The sequence below is a fragment of the Scomber scombrus genome, chromosome 14 (genome assembly GCF_963691925.1).
Source record: "Scomber scombrus chromosome 14, fScoSco1.1, whole genome shotgun sequence".
In the NCBI taxonomy this organism is placed as follows: Eukaryota; Metazoa; Chordata; class Actinopteri; order Scombriformes; family Scombridae; genus Scomber; species Scomber scombrus.
In genome coordinates this window covers 2,597,348-2,624,431 of record NC_084983.1, presented here as the reverse complement: position 1 = coordinate 2,624,431, position 27,084 = coordinate 2,597,348, and the positions used below count along the sequence as shown (strand labels likewise).

The 27,084-nt window shown below is 37.6% G+C and overlaps 1 protein-coding gene across 1 annotated transcript in view; it reads left to right on the top strand.

Annotated features, from left to right (window-relative positions):
* Positions 1 to 27,084, top strand: part of opcml (opioid binding protein/cell adhesion molecule-like) — a 206,634-nt gene that overhangs the window by 84,272 nt on the left and 95,278 nt on the right. Inside the window, exon 2 of the mRNA XM_062433011.1 lies at positions 12,028 to 12,263. Coding sequence (XP_062288995.1) covers positions 12,028 to 12,263 — 236 coding nt within the window. The remainder of the gene's footprint in view (positions 1 to 12,027; positions 12,264 to 27,084) is intronic.

Below are 27,084 nucleotides of genomic sequence, written 5' to 3'. Positions count from 1 at the left end.
ATGAGTTCATTAAAGAAATGTATTAAAACAATAATTCACTTAATACACAACGTTCATAACCTAAAATGAATACAATAAAAACATAATAATAATGAATTAAGTAATACAAATAAACATTAACTATTAAAATAAAAAAAATGAAAGAAATACTTTTAAACATTTCTTTACTTAGATTCTATTAAAATGTAAGAATTATAATTTAAAATAAAAATGAACTAAAATGAATTCAGTTATAATTATTACTTATTAAATGTGATTATTATTAGCAGATCAACAAGTTGCACAAACTATTAGAAAGTGCAAACATGAGCAGCAGAGGTAGATATGATGGGCAAGATGTAAACTGTTTCATTCAAATGCTTTAAGCAACAATGTGCTCAACACCATATTAACAAGTTATGATCTGTGCACAACAAACACACATGCTAGTGCAGGGGTGGGCAATTCATATGGCCACATGAGAAACTAGTACTGTTGTGGAGGGCCAGACCAATAGGCTGAACTCAATTCTGCCCAATATTAACGTACTAATTTGAAGGTAGTCTTGAAAAAAAAAAGCAATGCAGTTGTATTGCATGCATGATGTACACCTATTTATGTTTGATTCCGGTTTTCCCATTGACCTCACACGGACCAATCAGAGACAGGTCTGTGCTAGTGTGTGTATATACAGGCACGTTCAAACCTGTACACACTGCTTGGTAACTTGGTCTCCTCTCTCAGTAACAGGTCATGCTTGAGATTGGGTATGCAGGGTTTCAGTGGTTTATTACCATCAAGATACATCACCTTCTGGATGAAAGTAAAAGTGTGAATGAGTTTCCTGCAGTATTCCACAATGAACACTTCAACCCAATCCTGGAGTTATCGCTCATCACAAGACCATCTTCTACCACAGTAGCAGTGTGATGACCCGTGTCATCTTTGGTTAGGTGTTTATTCATCTGTGTGTCAGCTCTGCTCCTCAAGTCATTCATTCACCCAGCTGGGAACACTTGACATCAGTGTTCTCAGGTGATACAGCATTCTTTCACTTCCCTCTGAAAGTTTGTTGATGGATACCCAGTTACTTAGTTGTGTTATACTTTGCTTTCTACTTCACTGATGCACAGTGAAACACCCACACACACAAATCTACCACTCATGTATGTTACACAACCAATTCTAGTTACGCCCACACCACATATTGCAAATATTTAGTTAAATTGTTTAATTTGATTTAATAAATGATCTTTTGTTAAACTTTGACATAGTGGACTCAAGTAGCCTTTTGTTATGGCCACTTCAACCAGGTAAGTCATTTCTACAGTGTGTGTATGTGTGTGTGTGTGTGTGTGTGTGTGTCAAAGGGTAATTTCGGGGACAGATTTCAGACTTTGGACCAGTTAATTGGGGGATGGCTTGCCTAATTGGGGACAAAAGCCATATGCCCATTTGGGAAAAGCAGTGGTTAAACTTAAGGTTAAGGTTATGGTTAGGGTTATGATAAGTCTCCAGGTAATGAATGTAAATCTATGTAATGTCCCTAAAAAGTGACCCAGGGCAGTGTGTGTGTGTGTGTGTGGACCAGGTATTCAATAATCTGTTTACACAGTTATGTTGTGGGGATTTGCCTCCCGTATTGGGACAAAAGCAAGTCTCATGTACATACATAATGAATATTAAAGACTTGGTTTTATAGAAGTATATATTGGTTATATTAAGGTTAGTGTTGGGGTTATTTCTAGGTAACTAGTGGTTATGGTTAATGTTAGGATAAGTCTCCAGAAAAAGAATGCAAGTAAATTTAATGTCCTCTAAATTGATAGAAACATGACTCTGTGTGTGTGTGTGTGTGTGTGTGTGTGTGTGTGTGTGTGTGTGTGTGTGTGTGTGTGTGTGTGCGTGTGTGCGTGTGTGTGTGTGTTTTGTAAGAGGTAAGGTCAAAAGGTCAACACAATCATTAGTCCTCTCCAATTATGGGTAAGGTTATGCCAGAGATTGTGTGAGGTTAAGGTTGAGGATTACATGAGGTTAGGTCATTTATCTATACACACATACCCAAAGGCCCACATATCCATTGCACCCACACACACACCTACACACAGGGTTGCTAGACATAGTTAAGTGGCTGCTAAGGTCTACGACATCATTACGAGGGTAGTGTTAGGTAGCTGCTATGGTAAAAAAAGATAAACAATGCCAAAGTTCCATTAGTTCAACTTTTTTTGTAACATTTGAACTTTGGAGTTCATTCACTTTTCTACTATTTGTATCTTATTTTTCTTAAATACATCAAGAGAGCAAAAAACAATGTTATCAGGTTTCAAAACAGAGCTGGGGTCTTATGAGGCTTTTGCTTTGATACAGTATGATGAAATCAAACCAATACCGTCTTTGCCTCCAGTCTCCCTATAACTCTGAATTTATCATCTGGCAACACTGAAACCATGGTATTTGACTTCACTAAGATGTTATTCCACAAATATCAACCCCACATTAAATGGAAGGTGTACTTGTAAAGCTACTGAAACTGATATAGCCCAAGTTAACATCTAAGTCACCTTTATTCTTGAGGACGCTCACTGCTCCGCATCCGCTTCAGTGTATGAGGAAAGAAACGTTTTTTTTTAACTAAGGGCGCACTCACACTAGGCAATCGTACCGTGCCCCCTCAAATCTGGATTATTTGGCTAGTGTGAGTGAAAGTGTATCGTGCTTGAGTACGGTACACTTCCCTGGCACGGTACGGTTGGAAGAGGTGTGCTTAGGCACGGTACACTTGGTCACGCATGCGTACTGGGGATTATTATTTTTCCCGAAAATAAGACATTTTAAATTCCGGGAAAAGAAGCCAATTTTCCAGGGAATCCCGGGAAAAGGCAACACTAGCTGAGCCCTGTTCATTTAGTGCAACACTAAATGCATATATGGGTTCCCAATCCAACCATTTTTTGTGTATTATTTTATCATTATTAAGGCAAAAGAACTCAATTTATGTCCATCGACATTATAATGAAAAGGCTATAGGCTTAATATTTATATTATTATATTATATTTGCATCCAGCGTGCAGCGTGGACTTCATTACATCCGCTGCACCGCTGCTACCACAATTATGAAATGCTAAGTTTATTGTCTGTGACTGTGACCCTTTGTTATACAAGTATCTAGTACTGCATACTACACAGGCATGACTCAGAAGAACAAGCTTGCACTTTTTAATCATAGTGCGTTGTGTTAATTGATCGGCTGTGTTGTGTTTTACCGGCGCACAGCACGCCAACACACACCTGTGCATGTTTTATGAGAGTAAACTCTCTATATGTTTTTGCGCAACGTGTCGGAGGCAACCGTGCTTAAGTACACTTGGGTTTGAGGTAATGTGAGTGCGGGCCAGCGGGGGACAGGGGAGGGGTGACATCCGTGCTTCAGCACGGTACGGAACAACTGGCCCTAGTGTGAGTGCGCCCTAACTCTTGCTAACTCCATGTCCATATATCAGCCTTGCAGTTTAAAGTTACAGCTAATACTAGCCACTAGTTCATTCAGGTGAGATATTTTATGTAGACTGGTGCATGATCAAAGTGGACCTTTCACTTTAGTTTTTGTAAATGGTAAATGGACTGTACTTATATAGCACTTTTCTAGTCTTTTATACTACTCAAAGTGATTTTACACTACACGTCACATTCAGCCATTCACACACTGATGGCAGGGGCTACCACGTGGGGCGCCAACCTGCTCATCATCAGATGGAGGCTAACATCCACACACAGTTGGCACAGCCATCGGGAGCAATTTGGGGTTAAGTATCTTGCCCAAGGACACCAGGAATTGAACCGCTGATCTTCCGATTGGTTGACGACCCACTCTACCTCCTGAGCCACAGCCGCCCATAGTATTTGTATTTTTTAATGTAGAGTGATCGGCCCACCTGAATTTCTCCCAGTGCTACTGATGGGCTGTCGGAGTCTGGTTCAAGTGCGTCACATTAAACTTACCAGATCAGGGCACTTAACATAAACAGCAATAATGCACTTAAAAACAGTAGGACTGCCACTGATGAACACAATTACCAGATAACATTAACATGTTTGCCTTGCTTTGATGTTCACATTTCACTATCAGGCAGTTATGCGAAAGGCCTCCAAAACTGTATGCAAAGCAATGGGGAACTGCTGCACTTTGCACATTACCCTGAACGTATAAACAGTGCAGTCTAACAATCGAACATTTTCTTCATTATGATATCATTACCAACGAGCCATGTCGCTCAGTTGGCCCGCACTTAAAAATAATCATTGAACTAGCGGTGTTAAACCAGAAATGGGCAGCCACATAAAAGTAGAAAAAAATATCACTTGCACAGAAAAATCAAATAGTTTTAAGTTGAATCAATTATGCAACAGATTTTAATTAAGATATACTTAATTGTTCCTGAGGGGGAATTTGACTTAGGCAATAGTGCTGCATACAGCTGCAATCAACCTTAATACAATATGTAACCAACAAACAGTACAGTGTTACACCAAAGATGCTCATTATTTATATATAACAGAATATACAACAATATACAACAACAAAATATATGTCCAATATTTCACATGCCCAGAAAGGTTAAATATATAAAAATTATAAAATGAGGAATGAAATGATGGAAACCGTAAGACCAGAGTTCATAATGCTTCAAGCTAAAATCAACAGTGCCTCCTTACTTATGAGGCACTACATAAGTAAGGATTGATCCGGCTGTTTGTTGGAGAGGAAAGAAAGCTTAAAGCAGTAGTTTTTTTTTTTTTGTTTTTTTAACATATTCTAGCTCTGTAGCATCTACCTGAAGGTAATTTCATTTTTAGAATATATTATATGTGAAAGGTCCTTCAGCATTATTTGTGCATGTTTGACAAGAGTTCTCTCATACAGTACAGTAGTGTGAAGGGATAGGTGTTCTTTGTTTCCTATCACTTTCATTGTTGTTTTCAACACATTGTCAATTCTTGATTTTAACTGGACTGGAAGGGTGCCATACCATGATGATGTCATACTGTATCTAGTGATGATTTCCAGCCCAGCATTGTAGAACATGATCTCACTTCTCATCACCAAACAGCTTGAGACATGGACACTCAATTGTAGTTTATTGTACATCTGTATGCTGAAGTACAATGAACACAGGGTCATGGACTTTCACCTCCATGGGATGAAATATACAGTGTTGCAACATATTTAAAAAAAAAAAAAAAGAACTATGAACTAGTTCATTTTTGGAACTGTGAACTTAGTTCAACATGTTGAATTATGAACTATGAACTGAACTAGTTCATTTTAAAATGTGTGAACTGAACTTTTAACTAGTTCATGTAGAAAGTGAACTTTCCCAACACTGCAAATATAATTTCTTCAGTTTTGCTAACATGAAGAATGAGGTGGTGGCTGTAACACCAAACCTTATAGGTGTGCATCTCTGTATGGTACACTAAAGGACATTTGTCACCCTGCAGCAGGTTTAATATAATTGTATTCTCTTAGAATTTGATGATGTGATTATTTAGCTGTTGGCTTCTACATTCATTTATATAGTGTGAAGAGCTCACATAGATTATGATATCTCTGTACTCTGTTTAACCTCAAAAAGTGAACAATTGACCTTTACCTGTTGAGACTTATCTGTTGAGAAAGAATTAAGCCATTTTATAATTTAAAAAACAAAGAAAATGACATGCATGTAATTTAACTTAATGGCCAGCAGGTGTGGTTGGAGTGTATGTCACATCAGTCTTAAGCATTTGTACTATGCCTCTATCTAAAAACACTGCTTTACTAGAAGTGCTTTACTTTTACAGAGAGCTGGAACAGTGTGAAACAATATGACTCCATGCCCCAGTTAGTTATCAGGAAGGCAGGCAAGCCATCCAACCCTGTTGATTTTAAATTTTGCTTACGTTGCTAACAATGGTCTGTACTTACTTTGGTTCAACTTCCTAAGAGTAAGTAGCTGGTGGTGGTAATGGAGTGTAAGGCCTCAACCCTCTCCTGATTAAAGTCCTGTGGTTCAAATCTGAGAAAAAGTCAGTTTATCAGCTCTATCCTGTTCATCCAGAATGATGACCCGTTCCCTTTTAGAGTTCATTTTTTTCATACAGTCCCACAACCTTTTCATTTCCACTTGGAGGAATATACACAGCACAGATGATAATGCTCCCAAACTCTCTCGGGGGGGTAAAAAGGTCTTGTTGAGAGACAGAGCACTCCTAAGTCAGGGTTGCATGTAGTGTCTCTAATCATGTATTGTTTACAGCAGTTATTACTCATGTAGACAGATATGCCCCCTCCTTAGTCCTTCCCCGAGGACTCCATCCTTTTCTGCCCTTACCCAGGAGAAGCCATCCAACTCCAGCATTGAATCTTGTATATCCTGGTGGAGCCATGATTCAGTAAACACCACGATGCATGAGTCCCTGTACTCATTGCAAAAACCTTCTGTTTATGCAAAGCTTCTCCATTTTGTTCCGCAGTGACCTCACGTTGCTTAAAATTATGGCCGACAGCGGTGGATTTGATGTTGTCCTCTAGAAGGCTTCTCCCTGATGGCCATTGGATGCTGCAGTGGTGTGTCTCTCCTGTGCTGGAGCGCTAGCAGAGCCTCTCTGGAGTATATTGGTGCATTTATGTGTGTGTAGATGGTGTGGGTAAACTGTTGCACAAGAATTCTCCAACCACCAAAAATAAAAAGCATAAGGGGACAGACTAAGAACAACTAAAACAACATTGTCCACAGAGCTTCGGTGTGGCTAGCAGCTACTAGTGCTAACCAGCTTTTCTTGTTCCCAATCTGAGATCTCACTTGCATCCATTGCAGATCCCTGGTGAACAGCTGGTTACCTCTGTCAGCAGAATAGTACAGATGAGACCAACACAACATAAATAATAAACACTGTACATACCACAAGTTGCAGCAGCAGCACTAAAGCCCAGGTGGCCAGTAGATGTAAGTTAGTAGTACTGTTCAGGCTTACAATGTAAAAATACCTCAGTTTAGTTTTTTTTTGTCATGCATCTATATTCTGTGGTTTCCCTTAAGAAAAAAAAAGACTTGTAACTTGTATTTGGACTTATAATGGTCCACATATTGGTCCAAAGAATGTCATTGGCTGAATTATTAATGTGGTAATTGAGGCTTATAGGGGACAGGAATCATTGCAAGAACACCCAAGATAGTATGAGAATGACTTTACTGTTGTAAAGACAATATTCTGTTACTATTTTCACATGTTAGTGGAATATATATTATTGTTAGAATATACCTTTTTTAACTTATTTGTTACTTTATTTGACAGCTGACAGTGCAGAGACAGGAATCATGGGTAGAGAGAGAGGGTATGACAATGCATCTTAACCAGTAGGCTAATGAGGCATTCCAAGGATAAAACATTTTAATAATGCATATCCATTCATGACACATACTCCTGCTACCAGTTTCATGCCATTCTACTGATTAAATGTCGTTGGCAGTAATGTGACAAGAAAAAGTAGCAACTCCCAGGAAAGCAGCAGAGACTGTGAGCTAGCAAACAAGGATGCTTGTTTTAAAATATACAAGAAAAGGTGTGTTTTGTTTTATAAGGAAGTAAATACATTTTGTATTTGTTAGGTGTTGGAATTACACACTGTGTTTTGGTGGGAAAGATTGGGGCTCTTGCAAGAACATTTTCATATCATTATTCTGAAACTGTGACATTTGCTCTTACCAGTGTTCCAATTCAGATTGAAAAAAAAAAACTGTCTTAACTCCTTGAACTTGTCATAAATCAAGTCCTGTTTTCAGAAAGACAAAAAAACCAAACATAAAAGTTAAGAAGTGTCAGTGGTAGGTGACCTGAAACAATGAGAAAATGTTGACATAATGGCATGTCATCAGATCAGCTCTGCACTGTGACAGAAATAAAGACAGAATGCTTTTCTAAAGCCAGAAAAATATTAGAGTCAACAGTTGATGTTACTGTCAGCAGCAAGAGAGACACAGAGGCAGCTGTGGGAGGGAGAGGAGTTTCTGAGCAACTAATGAAATGTAATTTGTAAATTGCCATTAAATCATTAAATCTAAAAAAGCCTCTCTGTAGAGTGGCAGACATGATGATGATAATATGATAAACGGAATATTAATTATACATTGTTTTAGTTATATATGTTATTTTATTTTGGTATCATATTTAAACTCCAAATTAATTCAGATTACAATATTTTTTTTATTTTAAGTCAAATAAGTGTTTCTGCCCATGTAAAGACACGACAGGTTTGGACCTTTTGTAATTTCCACTCATACCTAAAATAAAATTCTAAGTGTAATTAAAAACTGATGAATGCCACAGAAGTGCCATTTATTAGTCAACAGCAACAGTTGAAATATTATGATTTGTTTGTTTATGTAATCATTTATTTGGCTCTGACTGTTGCCAAGCAACACAAAAATGTTTCTGCACACTAGCTTGTGTAGGTCTTCACGTTACTGCAGGCCAGCAACTTTATGTCATGTATATTTATTATTTATGTATGTTTCCATTTATTTTGCAACCAGTGAAATAAGAGTGTGTTGACACTTTGGTGGCATGTGTGATTCCAGTGAGTAAACAGTTTGATCAGACAGTATGTTGCTTTATTGTTTCCAGCTCGTCATGGATGGTCTCCAGAAACTTTTTAGCAAGTGTTTTTTTAGCGAGTTTTCAGACCTTCATTTCAGACCACATAAAAAATGTTAAAATGTTTTGCAACACATTATAAATATCAATTTGCATCGTATTCTCTGTATGTTTATATAATGCTTACTACAATGCTCACTTACTGCCACTCATCTACCTCGCCTCAAGTTCCATATCAGACAGTTTCTGTATGTCAGGAGCTCTCAGACTGTGGTTGGTGTAAAACGTGTGTGTCCCCTGCCTCTTTACACAACCTGGGTAACATCTGTGACAGCTGCTTTACTCCCAGGGGAACGGTACTATACCAGAAGCTGTCTGTCGGAGCCGTTACCCTCCTGGGTTACAGATAGAGGGATTTTGCGCTAGGCGGAATTTTGCTCAGGAATTTTTTGAGAGATGCTACAGGGCAGAGGGGATTTCCTTGCTCCTCGAACATAGCACTCCTGATTTTATCTGTCTCTCTCCAATGGGTCTTTATGGTTCTTCATTGAATGTCATGGTGAAATATTTTGCTTCATTCTCGTCATGTTTTAGGATGACTTAATTTGGTTTGAGATCATAATTCCCCTCCTTGCCCCCACATCAAAAGTGCAACTGAATATCATAACAGACCTTTGAACCTTTTGGATTGCCTGGCCTTAGAGTTCTAGTTCCTGTGTTAAATTCCCTTAATGGCTAACCAAAGGCTCGTTGATATAACAATCTTAACCAGTCTGAAGTTGTCTGGATGGATTCATAAAACTGCCTCAAGACTCTATTATTGGTGTTATTAAAGGACTGAATGTTAGAATTTATATTTCTGAGACTTAACTTAGTATGAAAGCAGTTCAAAGCCCATGTTGTCTGCCTCACAGTGTTAGCTCCCCTTTTTGCTCTTCTCTAACTTGTGTAGGTGAGCTGATGTCATGTGAGCACACCTGCAGGTTTGCAATGAGGTATCCAGATTTCGTTCCTTATCTTCGTCCTCTTTCAACAACCATTCATAATTGAACTCAAATGTTACTTGTGGAAATATGTTCATCTTTATGATGCAAACAAGAACAATCTAAGCTAGATAATGACCATTAATGTAATTAATGGTTTTAGAACACTTGCAAAGAGGAGTGATATATGTATAATCAGTCACAAGTCCCAGTGCTGCTGTACTCTATATCAGCACTAATGGAATGCCTCTTTTCCTATCATATTACTTAACTTTACACACTACTCATGAGTAATGAACCACCTGAGACAAGGGTTATCATCCAGTAACCAAACAGCAAAATAAAAAATAACACAAACACTGTGCCAAAACAACCTCCAGTGAGTTCATTGTGTCGGTGCTATATTGACCCAATTTTTTACTCAGATTTTTATACAGCTGTAGTTATTTGCACATTTTTTCTGAAACCTAATTGAGATTCCGTAGAGTCAATGAGAAGCTTTGAAAGTGGATTCAGATTAGATGAAATGCTACCGCACCACCACCGCACCACTGCCTCCTCATAGCTCCACAGCTCTTCAGGATGTAGTTTAGCAACATGAGTTGCTATAGTAGAGGTAAAGTGAGGATATGTTCTGGAACATCATGAACATATGTAAAAAAAAGCCGAACAGCATTCTCTCATGTTTACCTGTTTTGGTATACTGTATGTTAATTCAGTCAGTGTAAAGTATACATCAACTGAGTAAGTTTGCACTTGCAAATATAGAGAATATCATCTTTTTTTTTTTTTACTTTGAGGAATGCGTGTATCCTTTTGATGGGAGATGAAGCACAGGAGCATGGCAGGTTGCCACGGTTCATTTTCTAACCTGTTTGCCTCTTGATCTTTTTTGGGATCAGAGGTGTGTGGCAATGTCAGCATGCGCCATGTGTGTTCGTTGGATGATTTTTTATACTGTCACATTCTTATGGTAAGTTATGGGTAGTGCTTGTGCAGAGCATATATTTGCTAGTCATGAAAGATATGTCAGATGTCTTGACTTATGTGATCCAAACAATGTAGTGTGTGTCATCACCTTAAGTCTGTGATGAATTTCCCAGGTAACAACTTCATGAAAGAGTACACAGAGAATACATCTTCTCCCCGCTTAGATCTGGTTCTATTTTTGAATGTAACATTGGTTTGACCTGATCTTCACTTGGAGCTGAAATGTCTTGCTTTTAAAACTAATGACAGTATAACTCCCACAGAAAACTCAAAATTTGATTAAATAAATTAGATTTTACTCAATTTCTCTATAGGCATAAATGTAATATAAAGTGTTTAAGTATGTTTTAATTAGTGAATAATGACCTGGTAATTGTGTTTCTGTTACCTTTGAATGAACCTTTTATATCTACCCACCATGTTGCATCACCACTTTTCTACAGTAGCCCAGAATGGACAAACCAAACACTGACTCTATAAAATAACTTTTGCATTTTTAACAAGTTTCGTGACTACCGCAGGTTCTCCTACATGCTTTGAGGGGGAGGGGAGGGGGTATTCATTTGGTCGCAATCTGCAGCCTCACCACTAGATGCCACTATATCCCACTCACAGGTTCTTATTAAATGTGCTCAGACTTTGTCCAACTTTCCACTTCTAAGAACAATCAAAGTAAGAACAAAGCTGCATGCTGGGGAGTATTCTAATTAGCTAACAACATGTCTTAACTTAATTTAATTCCCGTAATAAAGCCAAAAATTAGCTGGATATTTGGCCAACTCATTTCAGGATACAAGACTGAATTCATCATTTTAAACTTTGAAAGTTATAATCAGACAATTTACGTCTACATAAAGTCGGCAGTTTATGATAATAATTTCTGGCTACAAAAGAGATGTGTGTACAAATTTAAGTGACATAGCGTGGGTGTACTCTATTGACCTGACTTGAAACAAATCATGAGATTTTGCAGTTTAAAGGAGTTGTGTATAATGTACAGTGAAGTGTGAATGTTGTTTTTCCACCATTACACAACTAAAGACAAAAATGAACAAAACTGTCTCTCTCTTCTCTTTCAAACAACAGATGAAGATTCTAAGATCTTAAGCCCTATAATTTGTATGCCATTTATGCCAAACAAAACACATTATGCTGACATTTTCGCTGTGTATTCTATTAACTTATTAACCAAAACTGCCTTCTCATAAAAATTCCACAAGCATAGTCAAAACTGCTCCTTACAGAGAGAACGCTTTCACCTCTCACAGCACCTCATTAAAACATGCCGGATGTCAAAATCACTTCATTTTTAAACAAGTATTTTTGAGTGGCATGTTTGTTTGAGGTTTCACCGAGCCTATAAAGACAAACCCTTATGCTGGAGTCCTGAATATCTAATGTTTGTTTTTTTTTATCTTCTTTCTTTCTTCCAACCAGATGCAATGTGGACAGCAAAGTATCGCGAGTGGCGTGGCTCAATCGTACAACCATTCTATTCGCAGGACCTGACAAGTGGTCTCTAGATCCTCGCGTCATCCTGATGGCAAACACAGCAGTCACAGAGTACAGCATCATGATCCAAAATGTCGACGTCCACGATGAGGGGCCCTACGTCTGCTCCATCCTCACAAACAAGAAACCAAAATCCACAAAAGTGCATCTCATTGTTCAAGGTAAAAAACGCTGCCGCCTCTCCAGCCCTGACAGTGATTGTGTTCAGCTCCGGCAAATTACTAAAGGTGTCAAACAAGAACAAAGCTGGAACAGTGCTGTGTGTTGTTTGTACAGAGCCATAATTTTGCAGCGTGGGTTTATCTTTTTTTTATTTTACAGGTGCAGCATTGTTGTTTTTGTGTGAATGGGACCAGTGCAAGACTGTTTTAGGATGGTGTGATCAGATGGAATCCACAAAGTATTAGACCTGGTGATGAAACCAGGATTCAATCTCGATTTAATTTGAGATTGCTGATAGATATTGATTTAGGGCACGGTATGTTGAAAAATGTCCTGGCTCAGTTTCATTGCAAAGTCCCACTAAATCAACTGTCAGCACTGAGACTTTTGTTATCTTTTATGATGAAATCAATTTCCTTCATGGTTAGTTTCCACAAACAATTAGCGCCACCGCCCTGAGTCTGCATTTGAGGTCTAGATCATGGAGCTGCACTAAATTGACATAATTAAAAATTAGATTAAGTAGTGGTATGAAATACCTCATGGTGAATCACAAAGAGTGGAAGGAAGAAGAGATAGAAAAGAGATCAAGAAAAAACTTACTGGCAACCCATCAGAGGACAAATATGGCACCATTTCAGATTGTAATATCAATAGAGGAAAAACATTGCATTGACTGTGGCACATCTTATGAAAAATAACTGACACGATCCTTCCAAAAAAAATCTGTTCAACTTGATGATGTTCACTTTAATGACATGATAATTAACATTGAGTATTTTTTCACACTGTATAATTCATGATGATATCTCATTAACTCTTAACTGATGTTGGGAACCATCCGGCCATGGTTTTAATCAAACAATAGACAAGCACATTCCTGCACAGACACGGAAACACATCTCAGATTATACATTCTCTTGGATTTTATCTGTCCTTTTTCCTTACCTTGAATAACCCAACCATCTGGATGCTGTAAGCTCATACTTGAAACTAAAAGTAGCCACACGATCCACAGAATGAGCAAGGCTAGGCTTTGATACACCAACAAAACACTGGTGCTGCTCTGCGTTGTTCACACCAAAGGAGTTATGCACCTGCTCGAACAATCAGTGTGCATGTGAGAGCAGCAGTGCCTGTCAATGGTTTGAGGGTAGCAAGCTATAAAACAGCTGCTGCCAAAACTCTTCCAGCCAAGACTTAATAGTATTACAATTCTACAGTAAATATGTTTTTACAAACGCTTGGTTGAAGCAGAAGGAAAGCATAACAAAATATCAAGGATTTTGTCTGACATGAATATGTGTGATATAAATCTACATACTGTATATGTGCTATATTCACCACTACTATGGCTTTGTGAGATTGCACTTAGGTATAGCTGGTCCTAAATGTTAGTGGCAGTGCTAAGATGTTGCTGTTTAACAGATGTAATGTTTAATATGTTCACCATAAGTGGCAACTACCACAGTTTAAAGATGAAGCAAATGTGAAATATAATAAAGGGAAAGTTTATTGTATTTTTCAACCTGGACCACATTTTCCTATATTTTTGTGTTGAAGAGACTACTGGGGACAACACATTTTGAAAATAGTCCAGTATTGAGCGCTGTAGCTGGCAGTAGACAAACAAGAGCAATAGTGCACCATCAATGTACTAGTACTATATGTCCACTTAAAGTGCTTGTTTTTTGCCACAGTTAGTGTCAGATTGTTAGTATAAGTGTCTGGTAACATTTTGGAAAGGACCATATAGAGAAATAAAAATATCGCTCAAGGAGATGTATCGTTCTGAGATCTCGTGACAATCGGGTACTTGAGTACTATAAAATCGGCTAAATATTCAGCCATGACAGAGTTGTAGCTTAGTGTTATCTGAAAGTAATTGCATAATATTTAGCATAAAATGTGCTTCTCTCTCCTATCCTTCCTCTCTCTCCTCTCTACCCCAACCGGTCGAGGCAGATGTTCTCCCACTTTGAGCCTGGTTCTGCCTGAGGTTTCTTCCCGTTAAAATTGAGTTTTTTCTTGCCACTGTCGCCAAGTGCTTGCTCATGTGGGAATGTTGGGTCTATTTAAAATTAAACCTGATGAGTACGGTTTAGACCTGCTCTATGTAAAAAAGTGCCTTGAGATGACTTTTGTTGTGAATTGGCGCTATATAAATAAAGATTGACTCAACTCATCTCTTGTGAAATTTCAGAAAGAGACTTCTCCTTAAATGAGACACAGTAACAAACAGATCAGATGCTAAATTCAAGCCTCTAGTGTGCTGGTAGTCATTTTGGAAATTATTGTTCCATTAATAACATTTGGCACTTAACTACTGCCGTCTCCAGCTTGGGGACATGCAATATATTGGTATGCTTAATGGTACTTGATTACCTGTTAGCACAATTTATACAAAGCACCTAACATCAGCCCAAGTATGCAGTGTTTGGTGGTCTCACTAAGGTAGCATTAGCAGTGTGTGAGTGAGTGAAATGCAACACCCTAAGCTTCTTATTTGGAAGAACCCTACTCCAAATGGAAAAGATGATGCTGACCACAAGCTACAACTCTGGGCTTCAAACTGGTCCCAATGGAAACCAATAGGTGATGTTACACCTTGCTATATGCATCTTTAAATACAGTTTATGATTCTCCATCTTGTCATACTAACATTTTCAAATTAGTGCTAAAAGGAATACAGCAGAGGCTGAGATTCACATTTTCTCAATTAAACTGAGCCAGGACTATTTTCAATGTACTGTACCCAAAATGAATATCAATATGAGTTGGACATAGATGTCTGGACCAAATTTCAAAGCAATTAATCCAATAACTCAAAACCTCGTAATTTCATGTTAGCGCTACAGAAAAAGTCAAGAAATCATTATGAGTCATCTCCTAGGGCACTACTGAAATCTGTACCAAATTTCAGGACATTGAAACGTTGTTGAGATATTTCAATTTAGACCAATGTGGCGGCTGATATTATGGCTGAAAAAAAAATTGAATTTTTATAAAAATTAAATGGATATTTGGGAAGATATTTCTTGGGTATTGCTAATACAGATGGGAAAGCCTGTAAAAATCAGTTTCTCAGCTCTCGCATGTTTTGGATTGAAATCTCCTTCAGATGGAGTTGAAGATTGACTGTCCTCAGGCAGGAAAAACACTGACGCTTGTAATTTGAAGAGATACAAGAATGGCTTTTTTTTTTTACACTGTACAAGTGAATACTTTGTCACTGAGCTCCCCATGAATTCTTGTTAGACACTTGTTTTTCTGACATCAGATGGTGGAAAGGGAAAGGATGGGTGAAGGGAGAGAGGGAGAGAAACCAGAAAACGGTGATAATCATTATTTTATACTGCCTGTTGTGCCGTATTTCTATACTGTAAAAAAGTGTAATGTAAATAGTAGTTGCCATAGTGAAGTAATGTTACAGTTATTTATGTAGGCAATCCTGTTGTTTATTAGGATAGAGGAACAGACAAGCAGTGATTTAGCTTGGCCCAGTATTTCTTCTGTGCTGGTGCTAGCTTTAGGGAGTGGTGTAATGCTTCTTTGGCCTGATTACACACATGCCAGTACTCAACATGATGAATGCGGCCTTAACATAAAATTGCTGCCACTTGTTAAACTTTGTGAAACTTTGGTGTTGCAGGGACATTTCATGGGAAGGTGCACATATTTATGTCACACTGTAACACCCTGGAGTAGCAAATATATAGAAATGAAATGAATTGAATAGAGTACATACTGCCACCTTCATGGCAAAGAAAGATCAGGAAGTCCATGGGGGATGTTAGTGGGGGCCTTTCGTCCCCACAGGCGCTCTCCTCTCTGCCACCACAGAAATGGAGATTGGTGTTGAACCTGTACACAGAGAAAGACTCTGGAGGCTAACATCAATCAGCCCAGTGACCTTGTCAGCTGATACCCTCAGGAATATAGGGCATCTGCTTCAATGGTGACTGCACACTGGGAGTGGACTGACTGCAGTTAAGCCACACTACAAGAAAGAATAATATCTTGGAGTGCTTTGTAATGCATAGTGCATGTATTCCAAGGACTACAACTGGCAGAAAAGGAGCAAAGGACTCAACATGAATTGGTAGTTACACTGTGATCCCAACTTTAAGGACTTCAATTCTGTTTGTTTAATGAGCAAAGAGACTTGCTGTTTTTCCTCTTATTGACTATTCCCGTCACAGCAGCAACAGAGTCCTCTGGAAATGCATCTTATGTTAGGACACTTCAAAACACAGATGCTACACAAGTTATGTTGCTCCATGGGGTTATCTCAAAGAAGATGTTACTTTTGAAATAAGATCTTCCTCAAATGAATTCATGAGAGGTAGACGACATTATAGCAAAGGTCAGTGCACTCAGGTTTATCTGCTGCAGACTAGAAGGAGCAGTAGCTTGTGATAGCTAATTCAGTTTACTGTCCTGTAGCTGCCACTTTTGGAAACGTACTAATGTATGCATGAAGTAGCTCCAGCATACACTACATTGCAAATAGCAAATCACAGTAAATAAATAAATGTAATATACAGTATTTTTTTTCAGATTTTAAAGTCTTATCCATTTGAACTTTATTAAGGATTTAAGTTATACATTAAGTTCCTACCACAGCGACAACATTGGTTAGGTAATATAACCATGGCGTGAACCCAGATTCAGTATGCATTGTTTTCCAGTATATTTTCGGTATTTCAAGAGTTTTCAGGCTGTAACAGCGATGACTGGACCATTGTGGCTACTCCTTCAAGCAACATGCTTCAAAGTGTGAAAATCTTAATGTATTCAACCCTAAGGCGATGGAGGTGCAGTGCCTACAGCATGGCCCAACAGTCAGTTTCAGTAGGTGCTCCTCCTGGGTTATTTGCCTGAACCCTAACAACTGCAGTCTGTATTATAGCAATATGATATGTGTATATAGTCATTCAAGTTAGTGTAGCAGAGACTGAGAAAACTAAAAAGGCCCCAGTTTCCTCCAAAATATTTCCTTTATAGTATGGAGGCAGGTGTGTTTATTCTTAATCTACTTGTACTGTAGTTTTGCACCGCTACTTTTGACAAAAAGTCAATATCCATAACAGACTAAGTACTACAATTGCAGTGTTTATGCAATTTATTTGAGGCAAAGCTCCTTTTTGTGCATCTCTGCCTGTTTGGTAATTTCCTGGCACCAAATGAGCACATTTGCACCGAGGTGGGAGGAGGCTACATTTATGAAGTTAAGGTAACGCAGTGCAATTTTGATGTTCGTTTTGGCATGAAATTACATTTGCAATAAAACCTGCTCAGACCACCCTCTTATTGCACACACAAGACGCAGGGCAATTTCTCTGTCTTCACCAAAATGTATCCAAAATCCCAAAATACCTTTTGTGCATGTTACGTTTTGCTACAATTTTCCCCATTTACTTCAGACTGATATGTGAATGAAAACACAATTACATTTTTAAGGAAGATTCTTACCAATAATATCATCCACATGAGCACAATCCGGTGACCTGGAATTCAAAAATATGTTCTGTCAGATTTTTGTAGAATGTCGGATTTTTCCATGTTCATTAAACACATCACTGTGTAAAGTCATCACACAGCAGCAGTGATATGTGTTTCATCTACAGTCTCTGATTTGAGAGAGGGACTGTCCATCATTTTATGCACAGATGGCAGATCACAGCAAACTTCATTGGTTATTTGAATCTTCCAACGTGGAAACAGGATTGGTCAGGATCAACAGTAATTAATGTTGTGCATTTTTCTAAACATCAGACTGGAAAACACGCAGATTGAAGTTTAATAACATTTTTAAAAAAACTTGAAGTGACGGGACTGTTTGTGTGAATGTCTTCTGAGCTCCATCAAATATGTCTGAAGAGTTTAAAAAATACATTTAAAAATCAATCTAAGAATCTTTGCAGTGAGTTCTTAGTTATGACGCTTACAGTCAAGTCTCAAAACATCTGCAGTAGTAAGTTCTGCATGTGGTTGTGTATCCTTATGATCAGTGTGTAAAACAGCTGGTCGTTTCCTTCCTAAACAGAGGAGCCATACATTAACATCTTATATGATGAGAATAAATACAATATGTGTGTAAAAACCTTTTAAAATAGGTTTAATAAACACTCCTGCTCCACTCCACACACATTTATTCATCAATTTAATATTTGAAAAAAACAGTGACAGTGCATTTGTGAGCTTTTCCAACACTAACCAGCATATTTCCATTATTTCCATCTGATATTTTGTATAAATGAAGACCTTCTGCTAGCATATTTGGATTGATGTATATTAATGTATATTAATTAACTCATTTCTCTGTCTCACCCACATTTTACCAGTTGCTGTGTTTAAAGTGAATAAGAGGAGCACATGTGATTGGTTATTATTGAAGCCTTTCCAGACTCCACCTGTGCGTAATGCATTCCTCCCACTAATAATATATTCAGCCTCTCTTCCACCTTGTGTTTGGCAGAGCCCAAAGTGTGCGTGTGCTGATGGGCTGGAAAATTCCAAAAAATGTGTTGGCCACACCCACATGCACCATAGGCCAGGAATTAAGATTTAGATCTGTTCCTGCACCCTAGTTCAGGAGAATAGAGCCTGAATTATTACAACCAATGAAATATTGTTGGCTGAGTAGTCTGAAACAATGGCACAAACAGACTTTCTACAGTAGTCATTGTGCTCTGTGCATCCCTCCTGTTTATTCGGGCTCTTTTAGCCTAATGACAGTCTGTGCACATTCGCACATTGTTTTTTTTGTTGCAACAGTGTCAGTATTGGTGCACATTAATGTCGCCAAATTTGAGAAACTGAAAATAATTAGTAAAATGTAGCATGGGTTTGCTTTTATAGGAAGAAATGAGACGTTTTGGACACATATTTTTCCTGATCTTGGTTGCCTAACAACGACAACTACTCCCAACCAAGAAACTGTGTCCCTGTAACTTTTCATTTTGACTCTTTTGTAGCCATTGAAGCGTTGCATGTAATTTGGTGCCTTAGAGCACATGGGAAAAGTCATTATCTACTAGAATTACTGTAGAAGAGTAATTTGATCTAAGCAGGTCTGGTTTTAACATTGAGTATCTGTCGGGGGCTGGATCATTAACTCAGTGAACACAAGTGGGATTTGTTAGGTAAAGTTATCGATATGGCTAATTTTGTCTCTCACAGCCGTAATAAAGCAGAACTTCAATTAACTTTTTTGTCCTTCGCTCATTTAGCAGAGCTGCTGCCAACTCTTGGAAAATGAAACCTGCTGTTTTAGTCTGACTTGAAAGAGTTGATTAGATTTTTTTTATGAATAATAAAGACTGATTGGCAGAAAGACAGACAGATGTAATTATTCTGAATCACAGTCTGACAATTCAATAATTGATAAAAGTGATGGTGATAATACTGAAATATACCTTAGGTGTAATACCTTTATTTTCTAGGAGCATGGCTATAAAGGAACCCCCTGCCTCTTATATTAGCTGTTCTGGGAAAACACTGTCACTGGTGCCAATCGTTATCTTCCCCTGTCAGTCAGTATCAATCAGTGCAGACAGGTAAAATTAGTTCCTGAGCAATTTGGCCCCAGACATCCAGACTAGACACAGTCTGGGTGTTGTTGTTTTTTGCAGCATTTGTATCTTAGATTGTTAAAACAAAGTCAACTTGGTGTCTATGGCAACTTATCCATAGTGTTGCCATTCCATTCCAACTTTCAGTACCTGAAGGGAGAGTTCAATTGTAAATAGTTTTAATTTAGCAGGCTATGATCCAGAGGGGGCTACGTCATGTGTCCATTTCAATTCATTCTTCTTCGTAACAACAACTGAGCTAAGGACTGAGGCCTAACTGTATTATTAACAGAGGGCTAGTAGTAGTGCTACAATGTCTGTTAATGTCAAGCTACATATGTGTATGAAAACAAACTGAAAGTGGACAGCTAGAGTTGGAAAAGATGCTCCTTGTACTTTCAGATCTTGGCTCATAATCATCACATTCAGACATTTTATTTCTGTTTTTTTGGTAATAGAAACATCAAACTAACTTTATTTTCATTTTGACCCATTTCATTAAATACACAATGTCCCATTTTTAAAGAAACATCATGCATAATCATACACACCCTTTTCTCTGCAGAGATTTTGACTTGTCAAAGCAGAAGTTTAGTTTAGTTTAGTTTTTTTTGCTCATTAAACTCAAATACACATGTATAAATAAAGTAAATAATCATACTGTATGTCCTTGTTCCTTGTCCTTCATCTACCTTAGAAATAGTGACCAACCAAAAGGGAAAATGATAAAAATAAATACGCAAAAGTGCATTTAATAACATTAATGATGGCTGCATTCCGTTTAGGTGAGCTCACTGGACTTCTTATTCTATGTCCACTTTTCACTTCCACCTGGATCACTAACTGTTAAATAGCTTTTATTTAGTCTCAGTTCAGACTCACTTTTTCTTTTCTGAAAGTGAGATTCAAATACAATCTGTGCTTTATGGTTTGATTCATTTAGGTAGATGATTAAAGTATCATGTTATTTTGTTTAGCTATATATATTTTTGAGTATAAATGGCAGCAAAAAAAAACTGAACAATTCAACACAAGAAACTGAAATGTCTGACCTTCATCAGGCATCAGAGGATTGCATTCCTACTCTGACTGACAGTGTACACTTTCTAAACTTTCTGAAAGAAAAAAAAGAAGAAATGAGGTCATAGTTAAAATCCCAGATTCAGATCATGACCATGTTCAGCAATTTTCTACCTTAAACCTCGTTGGAAATGTTGATCAGCTGACGTTTTTTCTGTGTGTTTAATAAAAAGAAGTCACTCAACAAATTTCCCCAGGTCTCTTAAATAATGTATGAATTAAAAATGACATTGAAAAAATATAAGAACTATTACATATTGGCTTGGCTTACAAACATAGAATGTCTAAGCTGGTGGATGCTCTGAGGAGTTTATCATTTTCATGAATTGGTTTGGATCACAGGATTGAGCTATAATTCATAACATTTATGTACATGACCTAAAGATATGAAAGCCAACATAAAGTTTAAAGTTTTAATATTGACACACAGGTCCATGTCTGTGGAGTAAGTAAGTAAATGTTTAAGTAAATGTGATTTGTATAGCACTTTTCACAGATACAACATTGCAAAGTGCTTTAAATGAATGAAAAATACACTATTAAAGGTAATATTAATAATAGCAATGACAGCAAGGATGAAGTTCAATTCACAGCAACAACAAACTAATGAGGACACAGACACAACAAGTATAGAAGTTCTGAAAACACGAACAAGGAAATATACCAATGAAAAGTAATAAATAAAGTGAAATATTCAGACAGGCTAACCACATCCTGTCTGAATTAAATGTTTTCAGCTGCTTCATAATCAATTGGACAAAGGTGATACCAGTGAAGGCTCATTGTTTCTTTACTTTCTTCTCCATGCAGAATGATGGATGTGAGGAGTTTGTTTTCATCATCTGATGAAAGTAGACGGTTTCTCACCTTTAATCTTTTCTAACTCAAAGGGGCGAACTAAGAGCATGATTTGTGACATCATGAGTGGTTTTGAGCCAATTGAGGTGCACATACACTAAGGATGGACTTTTCAGTGAAGTCTGAAATGAAGAATATTTATATATACAATGCTGAACATTGCTCAACATCTCATCCCACGCCTGATATTTGGGAAACCCCAACTGTCCCAACTATCAGATTTAGACACATGTTTCATCTGGCATAAACAAGAGTTGAATGTCCCGGTCACTGTGCTCTTTCTCCAGAGAACTATATGTCTAATGAAGTAAACAGTGTCATGTTACCATTATCCTATCCTCTAAGGAAACCAATTGGAGTCAAATGATCAATTCTAGGAAAAGGAGGTGAAGTGTATTTGCCAAGAACAGTTGTGAGGTGGCCAAGTACATGATTGCTCAACCAAACCTATTGCGAGTTTAACAGCTGCAAGCCCTCTATCTTCTAAACCCCAGGTACCTGACATATTTAAAATATCTACATGATCATATCAATATGATCATGACCCAAAAAACACATCAGACATCAGCATTTTCTATGTCTTAGAACATGTTTGGATGGGATCTTTAAATTGGAACAGCAGGATGAGGAGTTTATAGCAACTGAAACAACAGTTAAGTCTGGCTCTATCCATCAAGTTTACTTCAGTTATGGACAAGCAATGCATCAACGTAGGTTTTGTTTCAGAATTTTAATTAGTCTCCCCCAGTTTTAGGCCATCAATCAGGAAACTGAGCTCTTAACAAAATAAAGATGTTTCCATATGTTTTGATTAATAGGCACATAACACAACATTAATCTTTTGGTAAAATAATAAACTGGCAGCAGTTGCAGTCTGGCTCCAAAAACCACACCTGTACAAAGCAGTTTGAATATAGAAGCTCTGTGAGGTTCTGACACACAAATGTCTAAATATAGAATCGATGTGGTGTTCAGGACATCAGTCTTCATTCATCGTCTGTTCTGTCGTCCAAAGGCTAACTGCAGTAACAACATTTTTGTTTGAAATTGAGTTAGAACTAAAACTGAACTTCTTGACATCTGTTTTATGTTGTGACAAAGTTTCAGAGTTCCACTTTGCTTTGTTTTAGAGAAAAAAACAACAACTTTGCAATAACTACAAAATCTGACTCATCTAACCTCATACTACACATCTGTATGAGATGGCACTATTCAAGGGAGAGAGGATGGTGGCACTGGTGTTGAAAAGAAAATATATTGCAGATGTTATCTACATTGTGTCGTTCACATCACAAAGTCATCTCAATACATTTACTGGAATTTATATGTCGATAATGTAACAAACTGCTTTGTGTCATATGAGTGTAACAGGATCTGCTTGTAACTTGTCAAGTTTAGTGGTTAGAAATCACACTCTGCACCATTCAACAACGTAGTTCATCCCAGCACAGGCAGTTAGTGGATATATTGGATAGTTTAATTCAGACCAAGCTTTCCTGGAGTGAACAAACTGAACACTGTTGAGTGCCCTTCACAAAAAAGGAAGATGAGGATGAAGAACATATATTGTTGTCAGTAACACATTTGATTACCTCAATTACAACAGTAACAACACCATTTTTTTAATTTGTTTTGGCACTAAAACGTATCTCAGAAATATTCCATTTCTTCATTATTTATTAAGGGTACAAATGTATTTATGTATTATTAATAAGTGTTCACACACGGGCCTAATAGATGTAAGGTGTTACCTATAAAATGAAACATAATTAATATTGATCAGAGTCAAGGTGTTGCCCTGTAATGTAGGTCCACTCGTTTTAAATAGTTTGCACACCTGGAAGCTGAATTTTAGCCTGAGGATGTGTCTGGAGATGTGCTTGATGATCTCGGGGATATGTCAGTGAAGTGAGTTCAGTGACTCAGAGACAGGGAAACCATGTGGCAGAACATGCTGGAAAAAGTGCTCGGACAAAATAAGTGAAGAAAGGAGGGAGACGGTGCATATTGCCACATACTGCAACATGACCTACCAAGAGAAGAAGACATTCATTGTCACCAGTGTCTCAACACCAGATTGCATGTGTCACATCTTCTGGTCCCAACAGATGTACCGAGTCATTATTGTACCATCTTATAAATGACCTGGGTCAGTCATAAGAGATATGTACAATATTCTCTCTCACAACTCTGGGATACCATCCAACAAAATGACAGCATCATCAAACAGTCATTGGAACAGCTCCCCATCAAGCCTGTCACCCCCAAAGAGCCAGCTGTGGAAGACATGCCCCCTGCTAGTAAAATAAATCTGACCCCTATTAACAAACATATTGAGACATTTAATCCGTTATAGAAGAGAATACATCCCTAATCAAAGATGGTGATACGACCGTGCAGATGATGTACAAGGAGTTTGCTGCAAATCACTTTTTATTATTATTCATTGTTCGGGAGATTTTCATGGGAGCCAAATTATCCACAGAGGTGTCTTCTCGAAAATAAACGGATCAAGTGACTGAAACTGGTTAAACAAAAAAAATTCAGAGGGGGCTGTGAGCTGAGCTGCTTCTAACATTTGCTCAGCTTTTTTTCTGTGATAACTTAAGATCCAGACGTCTGATAACTTAAATCCTTTATCCGGTTAAAATATATACTTAAAGACAACCAAGATTTAAAAAGCTTAGTGTATTTTTGTGGCTTAAAACAAGACAAATAAAATGATCTTGTGGGTGTATACTCTTTGGTAGACGCCATTGTGGTGGACGATGCCAACGCATATGCATGAGATGGTTACCATCATGTGCCCATATACTATTGGGGGGGGTTAGGGTTAGGAGGGGGTGAGACGCTATTGACAGGCGATCAAATGAAACAAACAGTTACCTGATTAAAATGATGGATCCTTTAATATTTGGGATAATGTAAGTACACATTTGGATAAGTCAATGTGATTTTAGACATTCTAATGTAGAAAAGTTACATATTATATCAAATTATTGGAAATATATTTTGGAATGTTATTTTCTAATTGTTTTGAATGTTGTTGTTTTCTTCATTAATTGTATTATTAGTTCTAATGTGTCAGTGAAAACCAAGGGTAGTTAATAACACCTTATAATTCAAACAAAAAGTGAGTTCTTAGAATTGGATGGTTCTTAAAATCACCTGATAATTAAAACCCAATTTAAAAATGTGATGTGATTTTTAATATTTTTTAGAGTACATTGAGGGCTGCTGTTATTTTTTACAAATAAAAAAGTACTGTAGTGTTTATCAGTTTTGCTAACCAGTATGTCAAAACTTTGAACCTCAACTCAAAACCCCTTAGGATGCAGATTGAACCTTGAAAGGGAAAGCTTTGCCACAGTTGGTAAGAAGACTGGATCAAAGAAAAAAAGAGTATCTTCATGATCTGGCATGAGGGGATAGCTGGGAGGAAGGCAGAGATGTTGTCTGCTTATGTATTCACTCTACAAAGGGAGTGTGAGCTAGCCTCATTTTGTCCTGTGAATGGACAATTGCACAGCACAGAACAAGAACCGGTGCCTCCCGGCGATGGTCGCTCGTGTGGTGAACCGTAACTCTAATTCCTCAAGACATCACACTCAAATATTTTAAAATGAGGGCACACCTTCATGAGTGCTGACAGTTTTCATCATGGTGTAGAGCAAAAGATGAAGAGGTGCCCTGGGGTTGTTGTCCTTATTTCCAGGACTTCGGCACTGTAATTGCATCCTCTAATTCTGGAAAAAAAAGTGTATGTGGTGGAACTGTAAAATGAGGATATACAGGCATGGAAAGCAGGACCCCTCCATGAAGAAGAATACACCTCAACTGGCAGAGGTAGCAAAGATCCAGTTCAGGAGAGGATTAAGGACCATGTGGGTGAAACTCTACCACCACCTGCAAGGAGGAAGGGTTGGGAGGCATGAGAAAGCAGACATCCTAACGAAACTCTGCCCACTGATGCAACCAAACCTCCAGGTGTTTTGGGAAAGTCTTGCTGAAAGTGTTGCAGATGAAGAGTGAGCTGAACATCAGTCAAACAATCTGACATGAAATAGAAAAGAAAATAGAGAAGAAATAATTCTGCTTTTCATTAAAGTCAGATATCTTGTTATTGAGTCAAAATGAAACTGTGTAACTACAATCTGATGTGAAATATGACTATATTACTATTGTGTTAAATAGAGAAGGCTAATGGAAATGATTCATGTGACAATCATCAAGGCATCAACAATGATGATAGTGACAACAATGATGAAAAGAAGATGATGCAGAAGTGTAATTGATAGGACAATTATTATCTAGATAGATGAATAAGAGAATAAGTAAAACAAATAAATAAATGAAATGATTTCTTACTTTATAATATGAAGTCTAAATTCTCATTGTTGTTACTGCACTTTGCTTTAGGGTTGCTATTAGAACCATTTTATCAATGCAACTACATTTTTTGGGGTTAAAGGTCAAATTAGCCGTCATGGTTTTTGGGCATAAACAGTGCTTCATGAATACAATTCACAATAATTAATATCACTTATATAAACTTTGATGTAGTATGAAAGTATGAAACTTTCTTTACTTATTTTTAATCAAATATAGATACACATGGATGTACATAATGTAGATGTATTATATATATATAATTTATTATCATATATACATTGCTTTATTATATTTTTGGGCATTTTTACCTTTATTTGAAAGTAGCTGACATAGAGGCCAACAGGACATAGGATGAAAGAGAGAGCAATGACATGCAATAATGGTCTCTTGTCGGAGTCGAACCAGGGACATTGCAGTTTCATGGAATGTGTGGTAACCAGTCTGCTACCTAACATACACATTATATCATATATTATTGGTTGTGGGGAAAAACAGATTCCAACAAAAGGTTCTAATTCAATGAACCAAACATTGATTATTGTGTTTTAGTTGTTAAGGTTGTGTATGTGTAGCTCATCCAGCTCCATCTCCACTGAAAGCAAATGTTTGGATACATTTTTGGATTGAGTCATCTCAGTCCTTTTCAGACTGCAGTGTGTGCTAATAAAGTGAATGCAGCAGCAGCTCTGAGACAAATGGAAACACCAGCACAGCTTTCATCAGCATGAAACCAATCAACAGTGTTCTCAAATGAAAATGAATTGCCCGTCATTTACTTCACTCTAATTAAGACTGATCCAAAACAAACAAACAACAAAAACTTGACCAAGAAATAGCATCACGATGACAATGACTAACAACGTTTACATGAGCTAAATATTCTGCTTTTTGCCCTCCAAAAAGACAATATTAC